At 38.8% G+C, this 16,923-nt stretch overlaps 1 protein-coding gene across 1 annotated transcript in view; it reads left to right on the top strand.

The window, feature by feature from the left end:
* The window catches only part of Tmem214 (Transmembrane protein 214), a 430,961-nt gene extending 417,854 nt beyond the window's left edge, over nt 1-13,107 (top strand). Inside the window, exon 13 of the mRNA XM_067140553.2 lies at nt 12,702-13,107. Within this exon, the coding sequence (XP_066996654.1) occupies nt 12,702-12,828 (127 nt within the window). The 3' untranslated portion in view covers nt 12,829-13,107. The remainder of the gene's footprint in view (nt 1-12,701) is intronic.
* The last annotated feature ends 3,816 nt before the right edge of the window (nt 13,108-16,923 follow it).

The following is a 16,923-nucleotide window of genomic DNA, read 5'->3' as shown; positions in this document are numbered from 1 at the left end:
AATGTGACCTTAAAATGCATATTTGTTATGCATAGTGCCAAAAATATTTGTGTTTTTACCATGTGGTTCACACCTCATTTATGATTCACATTCATTCCCTAAAATAGTGACCTTGGAAAGCCATAACCTGCCAGTTCGTTCTATCTCTCCAGCACAACTGCACTCCACTCTGCTGTACATTGCGCTAGCAAGGTGCAAGGATTGTCCAGTAGCTGCATTTTCACATGGATTTTGAATCAAGATTTTGACATCTTCCAGTTTGAAATGCCAGTTAAATTTTTGTGCATAATTATTTCATGGTCTCCTCATCCTCTCAATGAAGTTACATAGTTAGTTTTGATATGACCTTATTGATTGTTCTACATCTTTATATTCTTTTTACAGCCAGAAAAGTAAGATGTTCAAAATATGAACAAAACATGTCCTATTTTTTAACAATTAAGCAATAAAATAAGGATGAGATCCTAATTTTATAATTGCTTTTAATGTATTGAATAGGTGGAAATCAAAGTTTTATTGTTCTCATTTAACAGACTTTCAATACGGAAAAATGAGGATAGTCTCTTGCAACATACCACTTAGTCGAGAGCGTATTTGTCTCTGGTGAGGCCCCAACTAGAGTATGGTTCCAGTGTATGGGACCCTCACCAGGACTACTTGATTCAGGAATTGGAAAAAATCCGAAGAAAAGCAGCTCGATTTGTTCTGGGCGATTTCCGACAAAAGAGTAGCGTTACAAAAATGTTACAAAGTTTGGTCTGGGAAGACTTAGAAAGGAGACGAGCTGCTTGAGTGTCTTAAGATGTGCCCTACCTTCTATCTCTTCTTCTCATTAAATTTAGCCAAATAGATCTCTCCTCACCAATTCGATTCGGTATTTTTTCATTTGTGATTCGATCTATCCATCTCACCTTCAGCATTCTTTTGTAACGCTCCATTTCTAAAGCCTCTATTCCCTTTCTGTCTGAGCTAGTTATCGTCCATGTTTCACTGGTCCTGTAGTTATAATTTAATAAAATAAGTATTGATTAGGTGGAAGTGTATAATATCAATACGGAAGTGACACGTATAGATTGCAATACAATATTGGAAACCGTAACGAAGAAATCTACATCATTTCAAAAACTTCCTTTTGTACCGAGATAATACATCATCACAATAAGCTTCCAGAAATCTCCATATGTATTAGAATGATAGTGGATCATACCCACTGAGCTCATTAGCTGCAGTCGCTTAGGTACGGCCATTATCTAGTATTCAGGAGGTAGTGTGTTCGAACCCTACTGTCGGCAGCCCTGAAGATGGTTTTTCCATTGTTTCCCATTTTCACACCAGGCAAATGCTTTGGCTATACCTTAATGAAGGTCACAGTCGCTTCTTTCCTACTCCTAGCCTTTTCCTGTCTTTTCCTGTCCCATCGTTGCCATAAGGTCTATCTGCATCAGTGCGACGTAAAGCAACTTGTAAAAGAAATTCATACCCAATACACGAACATTAGAGTTTTCTACAGGTTTCATCTGAACAGATTCTGAGGTAATATGAATTTACAATTATATATTGTACCAGTAAAATATAGCCTGACTCTACTGTTGATTTTAAAAGCGCACAAGACATTTTCGTAGGGCAATGCTAGGTGAAAGCTAGCTAGGGCTTCGTACAGGAGGATAGGTCCTATCTACAAGAAAAGTGAGATTTCTTTAAAAAATTAGTTTACTCAAATTAAATGCAGGTTGAATTGCATATCACCTTGGTATAGATATTCATCGTTTTCAGAATCGCCTACCAGGTAACCTCGTAGTCCCAGGTCTCCTTGTCACCATGGAATGGAGCTGGAACACCCAGGTCTGTCCAACATGGGGTCGAACTATTATCTCGTACCTGAAGCTCTCGAAGTAGTCACTCATGATTTACTTATACGAGTGTCCACATTTACAGTCCCCAGACACATTTATTCAGCACCAACGATGACTTTGATATTGATGTAACATGAAGTTTGAAGTAGTCACAACTTTACTTGTCACTTGTAGATAGCAGAATTTAAATGTCATTTAAGAAGTTGAAGAAGCGGGTAGGATCGAATTAAGAAAGAAAAAAATCACAGTTCATTGACTTCTGGAAATAATGAAACTAAAGCTTGTTCACGTATTGTGCACTGTTCGTGGTTGCTTTCCACAATAAATGATGTTGCACTCGACACACACACACACACACACACACACACACACACACACACAAAACTGCTCAAGAATTTATCCATTGGACACTGCTATTAGCGACGAACTGATAAATTGTTAATCACTCTTATGAAATAATAAAATTTGGACATTATTATATACAGTTATAAATTCAATCCAGTTTGAATTAATTACCATTCACTTCAACACAGAATCAAGCACCTGTATCAGAGCACTCTAGTATTGAATTGCGCAATAGGCAAGCACTTGTATTATTATACTGAAGCAATGTAAGCACTTTCAAGATCACCTTCGCGTAGCAAATGAAATAAATTGAACTGAGTTTCAAACTAGAGACATTCTAAGAAAAACACCACAGTTAATGGCATAATGTTGCAGTGTGTCACTTTAAAATAATTAGCACATTTATAACACTGGATGATGAGAATTAAGTTCCATAATCCGTTGAAAAATTTTAAAGACTTGACAAATATCAAAGTCCCTACTTGCAGACAAATTCTAAGTCCTATTTAATCGGAGAACGTAAGTTTATTTCACTTGCAGAATTTAAGATAAGTTTTGAACAGTACTATGTTCCGACAAACAGAATTATGACGTAGCATGGTGAGTCTGACACATCAGAACTCCCAGCTGTGACTGGTAACTACTGCTTAGCTGACTCGTCTTATATACGATTGGAGCTAACACGTCACCAGATGTCGAGATTCTTAAGAAATGGAATTATGCGAAAATCCCTCGGTGGATTTGCTTGAAACTTGCTATGGTAGACGTTTACATAATTCCGTACGAAATGACATATCTCTCGAGCTGATACAACCATTATCACAGAAGTTTTTGAAAATTTCCGAATCGAAGTTTCTGGAAGGCGTGACGTTTATTCTGGAACGCTAGTCCATGTTGTGTGGCAAGTGGCTGTGCAGGTGGGTAGCCTATCTCGCTCCTGCACCTACGTCATTCGCAGCTGTTTGCGCTTCATGCTGGCTCACTCTGCTAAACATAGACACACCAAGCTTGCAGTAAATGGCGTGTACGACAGTTAAATAATATTCATCTAAAAAAAATACGACATGTACCGCGCGTTCCTGGTACAATATTAACTGCGAAATCATGATTTTGAGGTTATATGAATTTATAATGCATATTTACAGGGAAACCATATGTTAGTCCTACTTAGCTTTTAATAAAAGATAATTGAAATACATTAAATTTGATAATTGAAGATTTTACAAGGGTTAGGTTACGTGAAACTTAGCGTGCAAACGACACTGTGAAACAAAACAAATTAAAGGAAAACTTAATGCTTTGCGATGACCTCATTCCACTTCCCTGCAAGTAAACCATGTGTTGTTTCAGTCATCAGTCCATAGACTGGTTTGATGCAGCTCTCCATCCACCCTATCCTGTGCTAACCTTTTCATTTCTACGTAACTATTGCATCCCAAATCTGCTCTAATCTGCTTCTCATATTCATACCTTGGTCTACCCCTACCATTGCCACTGCCTACACTTCCTTCAAAAACCAACTGAACAAGTCCTGGTGTCCTATCTTCTATCTCTACTTCTCGTCAAATTCAGTCAAATAGATCTCTTCTCACCAATTCGATTCAGTATCTGTTCATTTGTGATTCAATCTATCCATCTCACCTTCAACATTCTTCTGTAACACTACATTTCAAAAGCCTCTATTCTCTTTCTGTCTGAGCTAGTTATCATCCATGTTTCACTTCCATACAATGCCACGCTCCAGATGAAAGTCTTCAGAAACATCTTCCTAATTCCTGTATCAATGTTTGAAGCAAGTAAATTTCTTTTCTTAAGAAAGCTCTTCCTTGTTTGAGCTAGTCTGCGTTTTATGTCATCCTTACTTCTGCCGTCGTTACTTATTTTACTACCCAAGTAACAATATTCATCTACTTCCTTTGACTTCATTTCCTTATCTAATATTACCTGTATTACCTGCCTTCTTTTAACTGCACTCCATTACTTTTGTTGTTGGACTGGTTTATTTTCATCTTATACTCCTTTCCCAAGATTTCATCCATACCATTCAGCAAATTCTCGAGATTGTCTGCAGTCTCAGATACTGAGGTGCTGAAGTTTGAAGTGGATTATCAGTAATTGCCCTCTGCCCCCAAGAAAAAATTTAAGTCAAGTCCAAAACATGCACCCCTTTTGCCCTTCCCTCTAGCAATCCATTCGAAAGTATATCATATTATACAATAACATTTGCATACAACCTGTTAGTTCTGTGATAAAACATTCCTTGTAGTTTGTTTCTTACACAGCAGCTGCTTTTCAATGTAGTTTTTCTTGAAGCATCCTTCCCACTGTGATGTCATTTTCGTCTTATGAACCATAAGCGATTCTAGTGCAGATGTGCCTTAATGTAGGCCTCACTTCTTTCTCATTCATTCTGTCAACTGTCAGGTACACGTAACACCAAATACAACGTTACTGAAGGATTTGTAGTGGAGAAGAGCAGTGCCTGAGCTCCTTCATTCACAATGAATTTTACAACGCTTATGGCTAGCAAAAGGAAGTCACGATCGAATAAGTATCGTTACCATCTCGCAAGCATTGAAACGAGGACGATTTAGGAGAAAGGCTTGAAAGGATTGAACATTTCTCATTTTATTTTTTTCTGTACATTATTATTTTTTTTTTTTATGTCAGCTTTCCGTAATAATTTCTCCTTTGACTGTAAATCCACAATCGTGAGGTTAAATTCGTAATAATTACAGACAATCCATAATATTTGGCACCTCTGCAGGTAAAATAACAATATCGTCAGCAAATCTCAAGGTTTTGATTTCCTCTCCTTGGATTGTGATTCCCTTTCCAAATACCTCTTTGATTTCCTTTAACCCTCAAATGGTCTATGTAAACAACTGTTATGGTCACACGATTTTCAGGATTTTTGTATCCTTTCACTAAAAATTCTTAAAAATAGGTTTTAAAAGGAAAACACGCAGTGAAATACATTTTATTAAATCATAATATCATAGGCTATTGAAATAAATATATTTTTGTTTTGTACCTTTCATTATATCTTTACAGCCATCCTGAGTTTCCAAAAACGTGTTCCAAAATGATATTATCAAAATGTTTGCGCCCATACCAGACACTAAAATACTCGACTTAACCGAGAAAGCCAAATCACAATGTTGTTCACAATTTTATGCACTTCAAAAAAAATATAAACACTTTAGATGTCATATACACAAATAAAGATATTTATACATATATACACAAACACTAGAACGCCTCCACGAAGTCACTCAGAGGAGCTACCAGAACTAGACTGCTCTCTCCTTTTTCTTCCTCTCCTTTCAGGCCTCCAAAAGTGCTGTAAATTGTGGTAACACTCCCTGTGAACTGCATAGTTACAATCAGGGCACAAATACTGGGTCCTTCCCCATTTTTGTTGGTCCACAGATTATGCATAAACGTTCCAGCTTTGCAGGAAGTTTGTCAATGTCACTATCATTATCACTCATTATTTCATCCAACATCGTCCGAATGGGACTTGAACCTAAATTACTTGGGACTTGAAACTAAATTACTCGCAATTTCCGCAAATAACTGATAAAAACAGCGCGTACAACAGAACGACACTGTGACGCGACAAAGCGCCATATTGTACTGCGCAGTTAAGGTAGCGAGCCTAACGGCTGAATTTTAAGACTGCGCAGTTCATTTAAACGGCAGTCTACAGCGTAGCAACTAGAATAAAAAGAGAGACTGGAATCTGCTGTTTAAAACGATACTACATAGAGCACATTTGTGTGTTACTATGCATAACGAGAGCGTGTCTAATGAACGGCTGTAAAACAGTCGATGTATCATCGTTGACCATAACAACGTGTACAAAAAGGGCGATGCATCGTCATTTAACCATTTGAGGGTTAATGTTTGTTCTATGTAAACATTGAAAAGGCGGGGGGACAAACTGCAGCCTTGCCTCACTCCTTTCTGGATTTCTGCATCTTTTTTCAAAGCCCTTTATTCTCATCACTGCAGACTGATTTTTATACAGATTGTAGATAATTTTTCGTTTTCGGTATCTGATCCCACTCACCTTCGGAATCCCAAATAGCTTGGTCCAATCAACATTATCGAATGCCTTTTCTAGATCTACGAAGGCCATGTACGTGGGTTCGTCCTCCTTAATTCGATCCTCTAAGATGCATTCGCCTCACATGACCCCACTACCAAAGACAGTTTATGCGTACAGCTTCATCCATTGAGTTCATTCCTAACTTAGCCTTTATCTCCTCATTCTGAGTACCCTGCTGCCATTGTTCCCACCTATTTGTACCAGCAATCATTCTCTCCACTTTCATGTCTGTTATTTGTAACTCATGAATAAGATATCCTGAGTCCACCCAGCTTTTGCTACCCTAAAGCAAAGTTGGTCTGAAAACATACCGATGTAAACATAGTTTTGTCCGGGAGCTGACTTCCTTCTTACAGAACACTGCTGATCGCAACTGCGAGCTCGCTGCATTAACTTTACTACATATAATTTACAAAGTTTATTCCACCTACTCAATACTACATATTATTTACAAAGTTTATTCCACCTACTCAATACTGTACAATAATTGCAATGTCTATAAATACATTACAATATGTTATCAAGGGACTAGTTTCGACCCTATATGGGTCATCATCAGCCTAACTAAGATACTCTTACGGATTTGCCGAAATGTATCTTAGTTAGGCTGATGATGACCCATATAGGGTCGAAACTAGTCCCTTGATAACATATTAATGCATTTATAGACATTTCAATTATTGTACAGTATTGAGTAGGTGGAATAAACTTTGAAAATTATATGTAATCTTAATTCAATACGGAATCAATAATGAAATTTATAACATTGAATTAGCTTTACTACACCTTAATTCAATCTCGCTATATTACCATCCTGGGAGAACACACAACGTAAATAGTTAAAATTATCTACCTGTTCCAGCTTTGTATCATCAATCTGACACACAATCCTGTTGAATTTCTTACCTACTGATATCCATTTAGTCTTCGAGAGGCTAATTGTCACACCATACTCATTGCACCTATTTTCTAGTTCCAAGATATTAGACTGCAGGCTTGCGGCACAATCTGCCATTAAGACCAAGTCATCAGCATAGGCCAGACTGCTTACTACATTTCCACATAACTGAATCCCATCCCCTGCCACTTTATACCTTTTAGCAGATGATCCATGTAAACTACGAACAACAAAGGTGGAAGATGACAGCCTTGTTTAACCCCTGTAAGTACCCTGAACCAAGAACTCATTTTGCCATCAATTCTCACTGCAGCCCAATTGTCAACATAAATGCCTTTGATTGATTTTAATTCCATAGTCCCCCAGTATGGCGAATATCTTTTCCCTCGGTACCCTGTCATATGCTTTCTCTAGATCTACGAAACATGAACACAACTGTCTATTCCTCTCGTAACATTTTTCAGTTACCTGGCGCATACTGAAAATCTGATCCTGACAGCCCCTCTGTGGTCTGAAACCACACTGGTTTTCATCCAACTTCCTCTCAACCACTGATCGCACCCTCCCTTCCAAGATGCCAGTGAATACATTGCATGGTATACTACCTTGATAGTTATTGCAATCCTTCCTGTTTGCTTGCTTATAGATAGGTGCAATTACTGCTTTTGTCCAATCTGAATGTACCTTACCAACACTCCATGCTAATTTTACTATTCTATGAAGCCATTTCATCCCTGTCTTCCCACTATACTTCACCATTTCAGGTCTAATTTCATCTATTCCTGCTGCTTTATGACAATGGAGCTCATTTACCATCCTACCCACTTCCTCAAGCGTAATTTCACAAACATCATTTTCTTCCTCGCCATGAGCTTGGTTGATCGCAACACCACCAAGGAGATTTCCTTTTACATTCAGAAGATTTTCGAAATATTCCCACCACCTGTCAAGTGATTCCTTGGGATCTATTATGAGTTCACCTGAATTACACAAAACACTGTTCATTTCCTTTTTCTCTCCCTTCCTAAGATTCTTTATTACTGTCCAGAAAGGTTTCCCTACTGCTTGACCTAGCCTTTCCAGGTTATTACCAAAATCTTCCCATGACTCCTTTTTGGATTCAACAACTATTGTTTTGCTCGGTTTTTCATCTACATAAAATTCCCTGTCTGCATCGGCCCTTGTGTGGAGCTATTTCTGGTAAGCCTTCATTTTACGTTTGCAAGCTGCTCTCACTTCATCGTCCCACCAAGATGTTCGCTTTTTCCCCATCTTTACACACAGTCGTTCCTAGGCATTCCCTTGCTTTTTCTACTACAGCATCCCTGTATGCCACCCATTCTCTTTCTATATCCTGAACCTGATTACTGTCCACTGTTAGAAACTTCTCACTAATCATATCCATGAACTTCTGTCTAATTTCCTCATCCTGGAGATTTTCTTCCCTTACTAGTTTGCAGAAAGATTTTACTTTCTCTGTCCTAGGCCTACAGATACGTAGTTTACTACAGATCAGATTGTGGTATGTATCATCAAAAAATCCTCAAAAAACCTGTACATTCCTAACAGACTTCCTGAATTCAAAGTCGGTTAAGACATAGTCTTATCATGGATCTGGTAGCCCTAGCCTCCCATGTGTAGCGGTGAATAGCCTTATGCTTGAAGAATGTATTCTTAACTGCTAAACCCATACTAGCACAGAAGTCCAGCAAATGCTTCCGATTCTCATTAGCTTCCATATCTTCCCCACATTTACCAATCACTCTTTCATATCCTTTAGTTCTATTTCCAACTCTCATATTGAAATCGCCCGTTAGCACTATCCTGTCTTTGTTGTTGACCCTGACCACGATGTCGCTCAATGCTTCATAAAACTTGTCAACTTCATCCTCATCTGCACCCTCACATGGTGAATACACTGAGACAATTACTGTCCTAAATCCTCCAAATGCCAAATCTACCCACATCATTTGCTCATTTACATGCCTAACAGAAACTATGTTGCGTGCAATAGTATTCCTGATAAACATTCCTACCCCCTACTCTGCCCTTCCCTTTTTAACACCCATCAAGTACACTTTATAATCTCCTGTCTCCTCCTTGTTATCTCCACTTACCCGAATATCACTTACTCCTAGTACATCCAGACGCATCCCCTTTGTTGACTCAGCCAGTTCTGCTTTTTTCCCCCCATAAGCCCCATTAATATTGATAGCTCCCCATTGAATTCTATTTCGTTCGCCAAGTTGTTTCCAAGGAGTCCCTTGCCTGTCAAATGTGTGGGGCTCCGTTACTCCCATAGGTCCGAGGCTTGCTTAAAATGTATTGAGCTTGGTAAATTCATGAAGCAGGATGCTACCCTACTTACACATAGTCAAGTGAGGATTTCTCCTCTGATGGGTTAGGGACTACCGAAGGATTGTCTAGTCCTAGCCACCTGAGCACAAGGAGGGCCATGACTCAGAATATGTCAGAGATGCCCACTCCCATTCCATAGCAACTGGTATCCCGACTCTCAGGACCACTAACTAGGGCACTCAGCCATTGCCTATGGTTCACGTACTAGTACTTGACTACAGTAACCCTACCACGAACCATAAGAAATAATAAATAATACGTGTTAAAGGTTTGCAGGCATGAGATACTAAACTAATGGTGCAGTAGTTTTTACACTTGTCAGCACCACCTTTCTTGGGAGTAGCTATAACATTATGCCAAAAATCAGATGGCACTTCTCCTGTCTCGCATCTTACACACTATATGGAATAACCTTGCCATGCTGGTTTCTCCTAAGGCAGTCAGTAATTCAGAGGTATTTCATCAATTCTAGGTGCCTTGTTCCTATTTAGGTCTCTCGCAGCGCTGTCAGACTCTGACCTCAAAATTGGGTCTCCCATTTCATCAGCATCAGCAGACTCTTCTTGTTCCAGAAACAAATCATCTACGTCTTTACCTTGATACAACTCCTGGATATGTTCTTACCATCTTTCTCCTCTGTCTTCTTTCCCTAGAAGTGGCTTTCCATATGAGCTCTTAATATTCATACACCTAGATTTTCTTTCTCCAAAGGTTTCCTTTATTTTCCTGTATGCAGCATCTACCTTTCCTAGGACCATACAACCTTCAACATCCTTGCACTTCTCCTTCAGCCATTCTTCCTTGGCTATCTTGCACTTTCTATCCCCTTCATTCTTTAATCGCCTGTATTCTTTTCTGCCCTCCTCATTTCTTGCATTCTTGTACTTTTGTCGTTCGTCAATCAGGTCTAGTATCTTCTGAGTTTTCCACTGATTCTTAGTTTATCTTTTCTTCCTTCCTAACAATTCTTCAGCAGCCGTACTGACTTAATTTTTCATGACTATCCATTCTTCCTCTGTTGTGTTTCCTTCAGCCTTTTCGTTTAGTCCTTGTGCAACATGTTCCTTGAAACAACCCCACACTCTCTCTTTTTTCAAGTCTAGATCCTATCTCCTTACATTCCTTCCTTTCTTCAATTTCTTCAACGTCAGATGGCATTTCATGACCAACAAGTTGTGGTCAGAGTCCACGTCTGCTCCGTGGAAAGTTTTGCAATCGAACACCTGGTTTCTGAATCTCTGCCTAATCATAGCGAAGTCTATTTGATACCTTCCCGTGTCTCCTGGTCTCGTCCACGTATACAGCCGTCTTTTGTGGTGTTTTTAACCAAGAATTAGCAAGGACTAAATTATGATCAGTGCAGAATTCAACCAGCCGACTTCCCCTTTCATTCCTTTGTTCCAATCCAAATTCTCCTACTTCTCTTCCTTGGACTACCACTGCATTCCAGTCTCCCATCACAATTAGATTCTCGTTACCTTTTATATAGTGTATTAAATCTTCTATCTCTTCATATATTCTTTCAATTTCTTCATCATCCGCTGAACTAGTAGGCATATAGACGTGCACTGTTGTGGTGGGCATTGGTTTGATATCTATCTTGACAATAATAATTCTTTCACTATGCTGGTCATAGTAGCTCACCCGCTGCCGTATTTTCTTGTTCATTATTAAACCAACTCCTGCATTTCCCCTGTTTGATTTTGTGTTGATAATTCTGTAGTCACCTGACTGTTCTTCCTGCCAATGTACTTCTTATACCAACTACATCTAACTTTAGTCTGTCCATCTCCCTTTTCAGATTTTTTTTTTTTTTTTTTTTTTTTTTTTTTTTTTTTTTTTTTTTGCTAGTTGTTTTACGTTGCACCGACACAGATAGGTCTAACGGCGACGATGGGACAGGGAAGGAAGCGGCCATGGCTTTAATTAAGGTACAGCCCCAGCATTTGCCTGGTGTGAAAATGGGGAACCACAGAAAACCATTTTCAGGGCTGCCGACAGTGGGGTTCAAACCTACTATCTCCCGAATACTGGATACTGGCCGCACTTACGCGACTGCAGCTATCAGATTCTGTAGCCTACCGCAATGATTTAGACTTCTAACATTCCACGCTCCTACTTGCAGAATGTCAGTATCCATCTTCCTGATGATCGCGCCCTCTCGTGTAGTCCCCACCCGAAGATCCGAATGGGGGACTATTTCACCTTCAGAATATTCTACCCAGGAGGAAGCCATCGTCAGTACATCATTCATACAGAGAGAGCTGCATGTCCTCGGGAGTTAGTTACGGCTGTAGTTTCCCGTTGCTTTCAGCCGTGTAGCAGTATCAACACAACTATGCCATGTTGAGTATTATTACAGGGCCATATCAGTCAATCGTCTAGATTGCCGTACTTGCAACTTCCGAAAGGCTGCTACTCCCTCTTCGATGAACCATTTGTTAGTCGGGTCTCTCAAGAGATACCCATCCGATATGATTTCACCTGCAGCTTGGTTATCTGCTTCATTGGGGCACGCAAGCCTCCCCACCGCAGAAAGGTCACATGATTCGCAGGGGAGAAAGTAAACCATAATCATTCAAATCAAGTCATGAGAAACAACAAGTTTCCTTGCTTGCATTTTGAAAATACTGCTCTCAGAGGTCTTGGAAGCATTGCTATCCATAAAAGAGCTTGTTAGATACTACCCATAGATAAACCAATTTTTTATATTTAGAATTTTCATCTGAAAATCACATAGCTTCTGAATGGGCAACTGGCCTTAAACCCCTAACCAAAATCCAACATACCATGCAATTAGAGCTGCATGCATTCAGGTGGTAGTGAGTTTGAATCGCAACCTCGAAGATGGTTTTCCATGGCGTTCCATTTTCTCACCAGGCAATTGCTTGGGTTGTGCCTTGAGGCCACAGCCATAACTTTCCCATCCTTGCATCATCGAAAATCTTTGATGTGTTAGTGTGACTTTAAAGCACTTGCCAAAAAAAAAAAAAAACATTAGCCAGGGTTATTCCAGCAATTTCAAAATAATGCAATGATTTCATTATTTCTGTCTCAATTGCAGTATGTTTCTTACTCCCTTTCTTCTTCTGATGCTATGAATTGGTAATGAAGTGTTTCTCTTCATTTTTAGGGGATCCTTCTGTATGGAGAATGTTCAAAAGTGTGTCCTTGATCTTCTGAGTACAACACAGGAATATGGGAAATGGACGTATGACTGGATATGTCAAAAAGTGCAAACTCTTTCAAAAATGAATTAAAATACAAAAATCAGCAAGTCATTCCCTGCAGTTTTGGTTGTGTTCTTCTGTGTTCATATGAGTGATGTGCTCTTGTATGGATGATTATAATCATTCATTTTTATTTTTTATATAGCATTTTGGTAATCAGATAATGTAAATGAAATATTAATAATTTATGAACTTGTTACGTATTTGAATGAACTAGGAATGTATGTTAACACTTTTGTGCTATGTAATACAATGTCGCAATTTATCCTGTAGAAAACTGATTAAATTTGTGATATTTTTTCAGAACAATGATAATTTTTTAATTTGCGGTTTATTTAAAATTTATTTCAGTAAACCCATTTGTAGATGCTCAACCATCTAATTCATATCTTTTCAGATTAAGGTTAAATCAAAATAAGGTATTTATTGGTCACGGATATTAACACTGCATTATCTTATTTGTCACCCTGAATTTGATGCTTGTTTATCACTTTTCATCTTTCTTATTTATTTCCCAGCTTTTATATTTAAATTGGCCAAATACTTTTGGTTTATTAAATAAAAATGAAAACTTGCAAGTTGTTCTTATAAGCTATTTATCATTGCCTTCGTGTAAAGATTTTGAGGGGGTGCTTCATTGTTTTGTATCTGATTTTAAATAATTTATTACCAGCTTCAGTTTGTGAGCCTGTTAAAACAACATGAATATTACAAGAATGAGAAAAAAATAACGGTTTCTATTACAGTATAAACCTATAGTTTATTTTAACCCGGGAAGAATGTTTTTTTATTTATTTATTCTTAACTGGTTCATTTGATCAAATCTGAAGATACTCATTGAAGGGAAGCCCATGTGAGCTATTTTTCTATAAATATGCTCTTTGGGTTGTCGGTAGTAGACTGGTACCATATGGTACCACAGTTGCATCATCATCATCATCATCATTTTCCTTTACCCAGCTGTAGCCAGTTAGAGGCACGTTCTTCACTTTCTCCACTTTCTTCGGTCTTTCCACCACTTCTCCTCCAACACTGTGTCTCAGTTCAGGTTTCTTTCTATAATACTGCGTTGGATTGTGTCCTTCCATCTCAGTCGTGGTCGTCCATGGCCTCTCCTTCCTTGCATTTGCATTTCCATCATATTTTATCGCATTCTTTCATCACTCGTTCGCTTTATGTGCCCAAACCATCTTAGTCCGCTCTTCTCTATTCTATCATTCATTTTTTCCACTCCAATCTCTTCCTGGATTTTCTCCTTCCTTATTTTGTCTCTTCTACTCTTCTGTCTCATACTCCTCAAGAATTCATTTCGGCTGCCTGTATTGGACTCTCATCCTTCTTTGTCATTGTCCAAGTTCCTGCTCCGTAAGTTGTTACGTAATACATCTTGTACATAGTTTCCTCTGCTTCTGTTGGCACATCCTTGTCCCATGTTTCTTACACTCTGATAGAAACAGTTTCCAGCTTGAATCCTCTTACTAATCTCAGCACCCAGTCAAGCACTCTCCATTAATTCATTCCCCAGGTATTTGAACGTCTCCACTACTTCCAGGGGCTTGTCTGCAAGTCTAATCTGACCTTCCCCTTCTTTCTCCCCTCTAGTCATAAGAAGAGTTACTCTTTTCTACACTTATTTTCAATCCACATTCTTTGATCTTCCAGCTCGCCACATCCAACTCCCCAAAATCACAATATCATCTGCAGATAACATGATGTTCATTTCTCTTCCTCCCTATGTTGCTTTTGCTGTTCTCATGATGTCATCCATTACTATTGTATACAGGATTGGCGATAGAACACTTCCCTGTCTCAGCCCACTATTAATTTTGAACCAACTTATCCTGCCAATTTGTGTTTGCACACAACTACAACTGTAATACTGCCTGTATCCTTCTTTCAGAGGAATCTCTCCCGTACCCCTCTTCTGTGTCTCACACAATCCAAGTATGGCTATATCTTTTTCTTTCATGAAGTCAACCAGTTCTTCTGTCTTTCCCATCAGTATCAGGATATTTACTGTCGCAATCTTGTTGTAATTTGGTGCTGGTTGCCCATTTCACTCAGTTCCCCCAGCATCCGAAGAGGTGCGCATTGCTTTTAGCAGGGGACACCATAACCTTTTCCGAGGCAACATATCTGCTTTGTCCTAATAGGCTATTGTTATGATGGGCTCGTCACACCCAAAGGCATTTTATACCTACTGCCAGGTTCAAAATTAGGCCACCCCTAACATGGAGACAGACGCCTTTTCGTAGCCGCTCCTCTGGAGTACAAATGCTACGAGTTTGCCCCTTCCACCATTTCCACCATACCGAAGTCCACCTTCTCCGCTGTAGATGCCGTTGAGGTGTTCACTCATAATCCTGAGCTGGGACCCATACCAGATGTTGCACACCTGGTCACTGTGCTCTGGGGCTCACATAGGCAGGGGCGCCACTCCCTGGGTAGGGCTGCCTCCGAAGAGGGTCCTTGCCTGCTAACTACAGTTGCTTATGAGAGGAAATTTTGCAGCGTTTAGTAAAACACTTACGTTACATAATCAGTGAATGAGACCCATGTGTGGTCTTTTACCCAGATGAAAAATAATCTGAGAATGTATTTACAGAAAAATGTAGGTACAATACATACAACTTAAAAGGAAGTATATTTGTGGATTATTATTTACAACTATTCATAATAAAATTGAACTGCATTAAATTACTGTTATGTGGAGACAAGTGAAAAATAGTTTCCTACACATTACATAGGTTTGATCTGTGGAGTTAACTTCAACAAATGACCTATAGTTCCGTTCATGGTACTTTACTCCTCATCAAAGAAGCATTCAGATATACTTTTTTAATAATTCACTGTGTGGTATAAAAATACAGAAGTAACAGCACACAATTCTGCTGTAAAGGACATGCAGTACCATATGGTACCAGCATATTCCTTCACCTCCCAGATCAAGATCAAGCTAAGGAAAAGTTATAGTATTCATTGGTGTTTCTGACATTTCTTTCATTTATAACGAACATATTTCATGTGTTGAAAAGTTCATGCACATTTTCTTGTTCAGTCAATAATGCTACTTACCTCAAATGAGCAGTAATTTTTGCTTCACGTAAAGATCGTGCCAATTCAGAGCGAGATTGATTAAATGTGGCACACAACATACTAACTGTACTGAACGATTTTAGAAGGTTTTTAATTCGATGTGCAGTGTTGCCATAATTATGGTTCCCTTTTCAATAACTGGAATAAAATCGGTAGTCGTATGTGCTGATACTCACAGAGGTAAATTGAATTTACGGGTTCCACCTTTTCAATACAATACAATTCCGTTGCACAGGATTATGTTACAACATGTTAATTGTGGTACTGGTTTCGACACATTTTTGATGTCATCATCAGGCTATCACATAAATTGAGCAAGAGGACAAAAATATATATACAACAATATACACACATTGATACAATTCATGTAACGAAAGTTCACACTTGAAAGTAAAAATTGTATCTAAAATAGGTAGCAGTGTTTACAACGCGTTAGCGGCGTGTTAGTCTTCTATAATCTTCATATAGGTGTTGAAATCACTCATTCTAATGCTAAGTTTATGATTCAATGTGAGTTAAAAACTTGATAAACATATTAAAATCTTGATGGTTGACTCGTTGTGACATGGTAAAATGAGTCAAAGAGGGATGCACCTTTTGTGCTGTTGTTGTTTGACAGTTTTCTAAGCTTATGTTGTACCGGCACGTCTAAGGGTGTATAGCTTTATACATGTGGGTCCCATGGTAGTGTGCAGGACCAAGATTTCTCAGTTGGATGCGGAACGTGAGGCCTTTCGCAGCGTGCCGTGAAGCTTAACGTGTGGAGAGGAGTTGAGAACTCCAGTTCTCCAGAATTGTATCAATGTGTGCATATCGTTGTGTATATATATTTGTCCTCTTGCTCGGTTTATGTGATAGGCTAAAAATGTGTCGAAACCGGTACCACAGTAAACATGTTGTAACATAATCCTGTGCAATAAAATTGTATTGTATTGAAAACGTGGAACCCTTAAATTCAATTTACCTTTGTGACTCTTAGTACAATACGGAACAAGTATGAAGTTCTTAACTTTGAATGTGCTGATGCTG

Source organism: Anabrus simplex, chromosome 2, assembly GCF_040414725.1.
Source record: "Anabrus simplex isolate iqAnaSimp1 chromosome 2, ASM4041472v1, whole genome shotgun sequence".
NCBI classification, from domain to species: Eukaryota; Metazoa; Arthropoda; class Insecta; order Orthoptera; family Tettigoniidae; genus Anabrus; species Anabrus simplex.
The sequence above is the reverse complement of the archived record's forward strand: the minus strand, read 5'-3'. Positions and strand labels throughout refer to the sequence as shown.